Source organism: Callospermophilus lateralis, chromosome 3, assembly GCF_048772815.1.
Source record: "Callospermophilus lateralis isolate mCalLat2 chromosome 3, mCalLat2.hap1, whole genome shotgun sequence".
NCBI lineage: Eukaryota > Metazoa > Chordata > Mammalia > Rodentia > Sciuridae > Callospermophilus > Callospermophilus lateralis.
This window is the reverse complement of record NC_135307.1, coordinates 86,552,875-86,564,166: the sequence shown is the minus strand read 5'-3', so window position 1 is coordinate 86,564,166 and position 11,292 is coordinate 86,552,875. Positions and strand designations below refer to the sequence as shown.

Below are 11,292 nucleotides of genomic sequence, written 5' to 3'. Positions count from 1 at the left end.
TGAAGTAATAAGCTGGTATGTGTGTATGTGTTTATTTCCAAGGTCCTGACAGATATTAATCTCTGGAATGTAGAAAAAGTATCCTCTTCCTCTTCTCCTTCTCCTCCTTCTTCTTTTTCCACTTCTTCTCTTGCTTCTTCTTTGAGATTGAACTCAGGGTCTTGCACATGCTAAGCATAGGTTTCACCACTAAGCTACACCTCCATCCCTGTCAGTTATTATTAAAATATTTCCAACTTTCTTCATATTCTTTGCTCATATGACTCTTTGAAGCATTAGTTTGAAAAATAAGAGCTTCTAAATTTGTAAGTGTTTATAAGAATTGTTACCTGTAGTAAATATTCAATTGTTGGAAAAGATAGGGAACATCATGGGATAAATATTTGAACAATATAACTGTTAACTAAAGAATGTTGATATAGAGGTGAAAGGAAATAATAGCATTTTTGGAGGAAACAACTGAAGTTTGGGTACACTGAATCAGGATAGCCCTGTTCCCTACGGTAAGCACAAGAGAAGTATTTCGTAGGGGATTTTCACAAAGAGACAGTCCATTGACTGGCAAAAATCCTAAATTGCAAAACCATTCTGATTGGCAAGTTAACTAGGGTACTCCGAGCTGAGAGATGTTGAAGGCCAGTGAATACTGCCTTAGTTGTTATTCCAGTATGTTGGAACATTCTGTGCTTTGACCTTTAGCTGATGTGAGTATAATACTCCCCAAATCTCCAGGTTCCCCTTTAGAAAGTCTTAGCTTTAGTTGCCTCACTTTTCTTTATTTTTTTGTGGGGTAGGGTACTGGATGTTGAACGTAGGGCCTCATGAATACTGGGCAAGAGCTGAACCACTAAGCTATTTTCCCTCCTTCATTTTCTTTCACATGCAAATCTACCAGTGAGATTTGTACCACACTAGAATCAGTACCAGTACCACACTAGTTAGAATCATGGATTGGAACTTTCTAATTTAAGGACTTGCTTTAAATCCCAAAGCCATTTCTTCAAGCACTGCTTGAAAATTTTATATAAAGTGTAATGTGAATATCAATTTATTAATATTTATTTTATTTGCAAGAATGATTCACTGCCAGCAGCAGATAGGACCAGGAACATACACTTATAACATGGCATTAGTTACAAGCAAGACTGACAGATTAGATTGTGACCATGCTTCTCTCACATGCTTCTGTCCTGGTTCCTGGAAATGCTGACCTCAACTTCTGACTCAAAGTGTCAAGCATTTCGGCTCTTGATTCTGACTAAGGTTTAGTGAATCTCTTGCATAACATCTGTATGTTGGCTGCTAAAGTTTAATTCTCATAGGAGAATTAGAATACTTCCTCCCATTTTCTTGATTTCTCAACTTTTTAAAAATTTGGGATTTAGAAAAGTATGAATTTCCCAAGTAGGGCTGGGAAGAAATTCCTGCATAGAAACACTAACAATGAGGGCAGGAGTAACAGTTTGATCATTTAGGACTCCTGGGCACTGTAAGGACTCTAAGTGAAACAGAGCAGAGGAGTAACATCATTTGACAGCTTTTGAAATTATTATTCAGGCTGCTGTATTGAAAGTAGAGTAAGGGAGCTGGAGGTCCCTTGAACAACAACAACAAAAAGTCATCACAATCAACACCAAAAAACAAAACAAAACAAAACAAAACAAAAACCTACTACAGAATGAGATAGATATCATTATCCTAAGTATATGTATGAAGACACAAATGCTGTGAATATACTTTATATACAATCAGATATATGAAAAATTTTGTTCTATATGTAATATGAATTGTAGTGCATTCTTCGGTTATATATAACAAATTAGAATAAAATGATAATCTTAAGGAAAAACAACAACAACAAAACCAACCAAACAAACCAATAAAAACCCCCACTACAGTTAGATTACTGCAAAAATCTTTATGAGAGATGAAGGCACTATGGACCAGAATGGAAACCTTGAAGGTTATGAGAATTGCTTGGATTCTGGATATATGTTGAATGTAGAAAGACTTTATAACAAATTATGAGAGGACGTTCTTGTTCTGAACCTGGCAGGATGGAATTATTGTTTACTAAGATAGGGGCTGGAGTGGGGAAGCAGTTTAATTTTTTACTTTTTAAGTTTGAGATGGTTCTTACACACCCAAGCAGAAATGTTAAATACACAGTTATATAAAGGAATCTAGAAGTCAGGGGAGAAGTCTAGACTGGAGATAAAAATACAGGTTCATCAGCATGTGGATGGCATTTACACCAGAAACCAGCACTGTCCTAGATTATAGCTGTGTTCTTCCGGCAATTCGCTTAACCTATGCCTATTTGTTCCACTGAGAAAGACCGAAAAAAACATACATTTTACCTACCTAAAATAATGAGGACAAAGGGGCCATGAATGTGAGAATGGTTGTAAACTGTAAAGCACTATCCAGACTGGAGAGTGGAATGCAGCAGAAATTTGATGGTACTAGGGATGAGAAAAATCAGTTTAGGGTCCAGGGACAGTCTTAATGAACTTTAAATTAGAAAAATTGAAAATAAAAGGTGCAAATAGCAATTATTATCCTTTTTGGACTATGGCCCAATCTGTGCAAAACTAATATTTAAACAAATTTACACAGCACCCAAAATTTACCAAGAGCTTCAGGTTCATGACCTCTTTTAGCTGTACAAGGCAGGAATAATTATCGCCCTCATTTTATGGTGGAGGAAACCAAGATCAGAAAGGGTAGCTAGCTGGAAAGAAATCATTAACAGGGACCCAAAGCCCAACAAACACCGGAATTATCCCTTCTGAGACCAGCCTAAATACGAACAAACTATTCCCCAAACACAACGTCGGCTGCAAAGACAGAAGACAGCAGAGCCCCGCCAGCTCTTCACCGTTGCCGGTTATAGCAGTTTTCCTCGCTGCCCAGAACCCCTACGTCCCATTTCTGGATGGTATGCTCCTTTTCTCTTATCGCGAGACTAGGAGCGTCCTGCTTTTGGTTGCCAGGGGAACAGCGTTTCCAGAGGCAGAAGGGCTTTGAACCGGTCGCATCTTCACCCCCAGAGGCAGCGTTGGCGGGAAAGACTCCTCCCTTTTGGGGAGAAGTGTGATACTGAGTGTGAGCGGCGCATTTTTGAGCGAGTCGGTTGCCTAACGGCTGGCGGTTAGCTCTGACTTCCCGCCAAGAAGGTGAGGGACAGCACAGGCCACTGGCTGAACTCGGTCGCCGTTACCAGCAAATGAGTGGGCGGCGCCGACTCGTGTCAGGCGGAGTGACAAAAGACTGGCTGTTAGGGACAGCAGGCAGGGCCAATGAGAAGGCGGGAGGATTGTGGGGCGGGCTCTGTCCCAGGGCTGGCCCACCACCGGAGGGGCCAGGTCGGGCGAGGTGGAGACCGGCGGGCGTGAGCCTCTGGGGCTGATGTTGCGCTGGCAGCTGGGAGTGTATTTCTTGGACCTGGCAGTGATGTCCCGAGCGTTAGGACTCCCACGCCATCTAAGCCAATAAAGAGCTAGAACTAATCCGTGGTTTAAACTAGACCGTAAACGGCAAAGGATGCAAATAGACATTTCATAGAAGAAAAAAAAAAATGAAAATAAAATGAAGGCCAGTAAAATTTGACTAGAGACTCAACTTTTCTCATAATTGAAGGAATGTAAATCAAACTAACAGATGCCTTTGGACACCTCTCAGATTGGCGAAGATAAAAAGGGTTTGATGAAAACCAGACTGGCACCAAGCAAATGTGGAGAAGCTTATTCATCTTATCACAATACTCTGTTGGTGGTAGTGTAATTTGGTACTTTTTTTTTTTGAGCACAATTTGGCAGACTATCAAAATTGAAACACAAGTGGCCTTTGGTGCAGCAATTGTAATTTATCTTGTGAATGAGCATAATTAAAGACTGGTACAAGGATAGTAACTTAAAATTGAGGTCTCATTTACTTATGGTAGAATTTACCTTTTTAATGCATAGTTCTAGGAATTTTGACACATACAGTTATGTAATTACCACCCCCCATATCCAGATACAGAACAATTTTATCATCCCTTCCCAAATCTTCTAGATCTCTCCTAGTACTCTTTGTAGTTAATCCCTTCTCCAGTCTCATTTAACCTATTAACAATTTTTCTGTCCATAGATTTTACGATTCCAGAGGGTCTAACTGGTGGAAGCAAACACTATGTTGCCTTTTGAATCTGGCTTCTTTCACCTTAGCGTAAAACACGGTGGTTACTCTTTTATGTTCTATTAGTTACTTGTTCTCTTTTATTACTGGGTAGTATTCCCTTGTGTAGATGTACTGAAGTTTGTTTATCCACCACTAGTTGAGAAAATTGTTTTCAATTTTTTCACAATTTTTAACGAAGCTTCTATAAATATCCACATACAGGTTTTATATGAATATACTTTTTACTTTCTTGGTTAAACATGTAAAGTATGTTTTTAAGAAACTGACAGTTTTGCAAAGTGACTGCCATTTTACATTATCACTAACAATATATGATTTCTGGTTGCTCTCTAACTTTGTCAATACTTGGTCTTGTCAGTTTTCTTTTTTTAAATTAATTTTCACTACTCAAGTAGGTGTGTTGTGGAATCTCAGTTTGGTTCTAATTAGAAACTTTCAGAGCACTGATAATGTTGCACATCTTTTCATGTGCTAATTTTCCATTTGTACATCTTGGATGATATATCTGTCCAAATCTTTCGTTTCTTGATGACTGTTGATACTTCTTTATATGTTTTGGAACCAAGTTCTTTGACAGATATGTATTTTGCAAATATTTTCTCCCAGTCTTGGAGTTTTGTTTTCCTTTTCTTAACAATATCTTTTGAAGAACACAACTTTCAAATTTTGATGCATTTATCATTATTTTCTCTTTGAATCTTGTTTTTGATGTTGTATACAAGAACTCTTCACCTAACCACAATCATGCATATTTTCTAGTCATCTAGTTTTAGTTTTTTACTTTTGGTGTATGGTCCATTTTAAAGTATGTTTTAAAATTGCTTTCAGTAGCACATACAATCTATCTTAGCTGATTAAGAACTACATCTATGTAGTGGAGTATTATGCTGTTGTTTGAAAGCCTGAAGTATATCTATAAAGGTAGTATAGAAAAATCTCTAGAATACCTTGGTAAGTGTAAAAAAGCAAGTTGCAGTGTACCATGCCATTTCTGTGTATGTTTATATTGAGAAGGAGGAGGTTGGTATAAAGGATGGAAAGTTTGTGCATATCTGAAAAAAAAAGATAAAAATCTATTAACATTGGTCATTGGGGTAAAGGGAATTTTGACTTAAAATGTTTACATTCTTCTTCATTTACTTGTCTTTCATGGGCAAGTATTTTTTACGAAATAAACAAATATAAAAAGTAAAAAAAATTGACCTGGATAATTTTTAGACATAAAAATAAGGAAAATAAATTGATTTCACTTTTTGTAGACTTGCTGTTTATAATTACTAAGCAAAGGAGGACTCATTTTCTTTCCTTTATCCAAAAATATCAAATTATAGGTACCATATGGTTTTAAATCATCCAGGGAAGTTGAATTTCTCACAACCCAGTATGAAAAAGTTTAATCTTGTTTGAAATGAATGTTTATAAGAAGTTGGCAGATATCAGTTGTGCTTTGAACTTAGAATCTGGTCATCTATCTAATTGAATATCATGAAGCAAATAATATTTTGTTCTTGAAATATTTTAATTACATAAGAAAATACTAATCATGTAATGTTAAGTGAGATATATATGAGTCAATTTTCTTGAAAAAGACAGGAAATATAGAAATGTACCAATGATGATTAGCTTAGGGTCTTGGGATATTGGGTGTTTTTTGAAAAAATTTTTGAATATTTCAAAGTAAATTTTAGAAATCTTCCTACAATAAATAAATTCTTTAATTATAAACGGAAGACCTACTTAACAGAAAATCAGATACAGATAAGCACAGGTTAAAAAAAGACAGAAGAACATCCACTGAGCCAGAACCCATCACTCTCATTTCTTTGAAATATGATCTTCTTATATCTCTTTCTGTGTATTTCCTTAGAGAAGTTAGATTTTTTTAAAGTAAGATGATTGACATTTTATCTCTCTTCCTTCCTCCCTCAAGTTCTTTTTTCTTCCCTCACTCCCTCCCTCCCTCCCTCCCTCCCTCCTTTCCTTTGTTTCTACCCTTAACCAGTCTTTTATTAAAATTTTTTTTTATTGGTTGGTAAGAGCTCTTTAAATATCTTCATCTTTTGTATATCATCTATGTTGCTTTTATTTTCCTCAGTTTCTTAATTACCTTTTAATTTCATTTAGAATTCTTTATGTTTGAGACTCAAGAGCATTAAATGTAATGTAATCATATCTGTCTCTTTTTTGAATTATGCTCTTGTTTTATGGTTAATAATTAATTCTATAATTATGCTGATTATTTCTGTGTTTCCTTCCAATTCCTTGAAGATTTAATATTATTTATTTATTTTTAAAACCAGTTTTTACTTTTGTTAAGTAATATAGTAAAAAAAAGTCAAACTGTTCAATAACAAGGGAGGGTAAACAGAGCATTCCTTAGAGCCTCCATCTTACTGTTGCTTGGCTTTATCAATTTTTTGATATTCTCTTTGATTTCCATTAGGAAAGGGTAGATTTTTTTTATATCAGCCCTTCCTTTTGCACATACTTCCCCAGATACACTTTGTTAATTAAGACACATAATTTGGTTAATCAATAACCATTTGCATATGGTTTGATTGCTTTTTTGTACAGTGCTTTACTTTTCTTGTTTATTTATTTAATTTGTTCTAAACAGTCAGTGCTTTACTTTTCTTGTGGAATTTCTATATAACAATTGAGACTTCTTATCACTTAACTATAAGATCTGATTTCAGTACTCTTTGTCCATATATTTTCCAGGTTCAAATTGAAAGATAATCTGTCAGTTATATCCCACCTTTCCTGTGAACTGTATTTAATTTATTATTTTCAGGAGAAAACATAATAAACAGACTTCTTTCTAAAGCAAATTGAAAGGTTTATGGAGACTGTTAGCTGATCTACATCGTTGATGGTACCCTGTGCCTCTCCCCTTATTGATGTGTATTATATCAGCTCTGCACATGCTTCCATCTCGTTGCTTCCTCTGTAAGCTGCAATAAGTCTCACTTGACAGGCTGCTTAGGGCATCTACAAGACATTTGGCCTTTTGGTGACTTATGCTTTTTGGTTGTGATGTGATGGGCTAGGGTGATCCATCATCCCACAATAATAATGTCAGTGCCTTCCTCAGTGAGCCGAAACCCTTTTGCAGAGTGTGAATAATGTTGAGACCAGTGCCTTTTTAGGTTGCTGAGATGGGAAGAATTGACGTACTTGTCTCTTAAACATCAGCTTCGGCACATTGAATGGTTGGAGGCGAGGCCACATTTTCCCTCTATGTGCCTAAGAGGAGCTTTAGGTTGGTAATGTTGTGCTTCCCCTTATCCAAGTCTTCTCTGGTTTCTGCTTCTATAGTTCACAAACAGAAAGGCAAGTCATTTTATAGGGTAAGAAAGGACATTGTTACACTTCTTTGTTCTGTTAGGAGTGATGGTTTAATACATAATCACAAGGCATTTAAAGGTAGGTATTGAGAAGACAAAAACTGGAATTGTCATTGTTTCTTCCATTTTACTTAGCATACATGTTGTCCCAACCTCACTGGGTGAATCTAGAAGGGTCCTGATCAAGGGTATAGTTTGCAAGGATCATGTGCTTGCAGTGCCCACATTCTTCCTCTAGCTTAAGCCACCCTGCTTAGTATTTATTGTTTAAAAAAAAAACACATTGGAAATAGAACATCCTAGGTGGTGAGAGGATGACATCTGTGGATGTCATATGAAAATTAGTTAAGGAGATTGGCAAAGTGCAGCCAGATATGAAAGTTTGTCCTTTAGTAAAGGAAATAGGTTTTATTCTCTGTGTCTGAGGGAAGAATTAGAATCATGGGTTTTAGAGGGGGAGGGCTGATCAAATGAAAGCAGTGCCTTAGAGATTGGTGCTCCTTGAAAATGTGGCATCAAGGAGAAGAGAAGTCAGAGGTAAGAGGGAAGCCCAGGCAGAAGCTGACCTGGAATAGGAAAGTCTAGAATAAGGAAGGCAAAACCAGAAGAAGATAGCAGGGAGGCCTTAGAGCACCATTAAGATGAGTGGGGCATGGTGGCATAGGCAGTAATTCCTGATACTCAGGAGGCTGAGGCAGGAGGAACACAATTTGGAGGCCAACCTGGGCAACTTAGAGAGACCCTGTTTCAAAGAATAAAAGGGACTGGAGAAGCAACTCATTGTAGAGCACTTGCCTAAGCATTTGCAAGGCCAAGGATTCATTCCCCAGTAAATGTTTTTGCATTCTGTTATAGGTACTTTCGGCATCTAACATCTGGGGCAGTTTTGTACTTACGGTGGCATAGATTTAATAATTCATGCACACAAGATGACTTTTGATGAAATTGGGGTACTCATAAGTGTGACTTTGATAGTAATGTAATACTTAAAACAGACTGAATAATTGGATATAAACATTAACTAATGTTTATTAAACTATATTAACATTAAACTAATACTTAAATTTCCAAGTTACTTGCTTTTTCATTTTTTGTTTGTTTTAGGATACCAATGGATATTATAAAGGGAAACCTAGATGGGATTTCAAAACCAGCCTCAAATTCAAGAACACGTCCCGGGAGTAGAAGTTCAAATGCAAGTTCTCTGGAGGTGCTCTCACCAGAACCAGGTTCCTTCAAGGTGATTTGCTGCTGAATTCCTTCTCTCAGAATCAGTAACTGATGAAACCAATCTTGTTGTTAACATCCCCCCTTATTTTTCCTCTTTAAAGGGCATTTTCAGGAGGCATTCACAGATTTCTTGGATTTTACTTGAGTGTTTAATATGAAAGTACTCTGACTCCTTTCTTCCTTCCCTTCTTTATTTTGGAGTGTGGTTTATTTGTTCACGTTGTAATTTGTTAAAAGTTTGATGACTTTTTAGAAAGTGGTGACTTTTTTTTTTACTTCATAAGGAAAATTTGTATTCCAATATCTAATATGTATCCATCAACATTTACCATGAAAATGATTCAGTATTTAAAAAAATGGTTTGAAGTCATGTGGTCTGTTTGTTAGGTATATTATCTGTTCATAACTTTCTTTTATATTCTCTCTTTTTCTTGTAGTACGTCTTCTTTAATTAAAATATCTCAACTGATTTTTAAAATAATCAGTTTTCTCAAGTCTGATGTGGTATAATTTATTCCTTTTAAGTTTGTAGAGGAAAAAATTTGAAATTTATGATGAAAAAAATCTCTGCAAGTTAATGAACTTATACTAATTTTGTTGTTGTTTATGGATTAGACTTTGCATTATGGAACTCTGAGAGTTTTTGTCTATCATGATTTAGTGTAAGAAATAGCACTCTAGATATTTCTAGCAGACAAGATTTGACTACAAAAATCCAGTTCCTCAAAACCAACAGAAGGCCAGTAGGAAATGTAGTCCAAGGAGAGAGCTTCCCCTGGATTATTGGTTCCCACGTCATACCACTGTTCTGCACTACAGAGATCAGAAAACTGCTACTTCTGCTGTTTCTAGTACTGCCACAAGGTTCTCATAACTACAAAGCTGGTAACTAGACATTCAGAGATGACCATCTTTGATATATTTTGCCAGATTCCTATCAGGATCTTAGATGGCTTCTACCCCACTTTTTCTTTCCACCTTGGGCAGGTACATCTAAGTAGATGATCCTAACATGCTTCTAGAACCCTCGTGTCAAGTGACTTTGTAAAATACAGTTTCTGCCTGAGCTCTCTGTTTTTGTTTCATCTAATCTTATATTATTACTATATGGTGTGTTAACTCTTGTAGCTTTACTAAATAATTGCTAAAATCTGATAGAGTGGTTTGCCCCATCTTATTATTTTTTCAGGACTGTCTTAGCAATCTTTGGTTTTTTGTTCTTCTAGATATATTTTAGATCAGCTTTTTAAGTTCTAAAAAATACTGTTGGTTTTTAAAAAAATTTTTTAGTTATGCATGGGGGCAATATCTTTATTTGTTTATTTATTTTTATGTGGTGCTAAGGATTGAACCCAGAGTCTCACACGTGCGAGGTGAGCACTGTACCACTGAGCCACAACCCTAGCCCCTACTGTTGGTTTTTTAAAAAAAATATTTATTTTTTAGTTCTAGCTGGACATAATATCTTTATTTCACTTTTTTATTTTTATGTGGTACTGAGGATCAAACCCAGGGTCCCACATGTGTGAGGCAAATGATGTACCACTGAGCCAAAACCCCAGACTCTGTTGGGGTTTTGATTTAAATTATTTTGAATATATAGATTAATTTGTGGGAGAATTTATAGCTATATGATTTTAAATCCTCCCTTCTAACATTGTGACTCATTTTATCTCTTATTAACTTCTATTTTTTAATTAAAAATCTTACATACAGTAAAATTCACTTTTTGGTGTATGATTCTGTGAGATCTGGCAAATAGAGTGATGTGACCATTATTATAATCAAGATATAGAACAGTTTTATAACTCCTCAAAAAAATTCCCTTGTTCTATTCTTTTGTAAATAATCACCTCCCAGCCTTAATTCCTGAAAATTATTAATCTATTTTCTGTTCCTGTAGTTTTTATTTTTTTAGGAGGTCATATACATAGAGTCATATGGTCTTATTTTCTCTCCTATTGTACATACTGCCTTTGAGAAGTATCAACTTAGTTGCATGTATCAAAGTTAATTTTTTTTTCATTGCTGAGTATACCATGATTTGTTTCCTAGTTGAGAAACATTTGAATTGAATTCAGTTTTTAGTGATTATGAATAAATTTGCTATATATATTTGTATACAATATAATTTTGTAGGTAAATAAGTTTTTATTTCTCTTGAGTAAATACCTAAGAGTGAGATTTATGGACTGGATGATAAGTGTATGTTTAACAATAAGTGTTTTCTGTTTCTACCAGTGATGTACAAGAGTACTTGTTGCTCTGCATCCTTGCCAGCAGTTGGTTTAATCAGTTTTTTTTTTCCCCAAGCCTTTCTAATAGACATATAGTAGTATCTCAGTGTAGTTTAACTTATATTTCTCTAGTGATGAATAGAATTCATAATGTTTCATATGTTTATTTGAAATCCATATATCTTTTTTGAAAAATGTCTATTCATATTTTTTGTTGAATTGTTTAAACTATATTTCTTTTTTGTTGACTTTTGAGAGTTCTTAAGTATGTTCTAAATAGAGTCTGTTGTCGG

At 35.5% G+C, this 11,292-nt stretch overlaps 1 protein-coding gene across 1 annotated transcript in view; it reads left to right on the top strand.

Annotated features, from left to right (window-relative positions):
* Positions 1–3,014: 3,014 nt before the first annotated feature.
* Fsip1 (fibrous sheath interacting protein 1) overlaps positions 3,015–11,292 on the top strand; it is a 188,277-nt gene continuing 179,999 nt past the window's right edge. The window contains exons 1-2 of the mRNA XM_076848480.2: positions 3,015–3,179; positions 8,637–8,772. Coding sequence (XP_076704595.1) covers positions 8,644–8,772 — 129 coding nt within the window. The 5' untranslated portion in view covers positions 3,015–3,179; positions 8,637–8,643. The remainder of the gene's footprint in view (positions 3,180–8,636; positions 8,773–11,292) is intronic.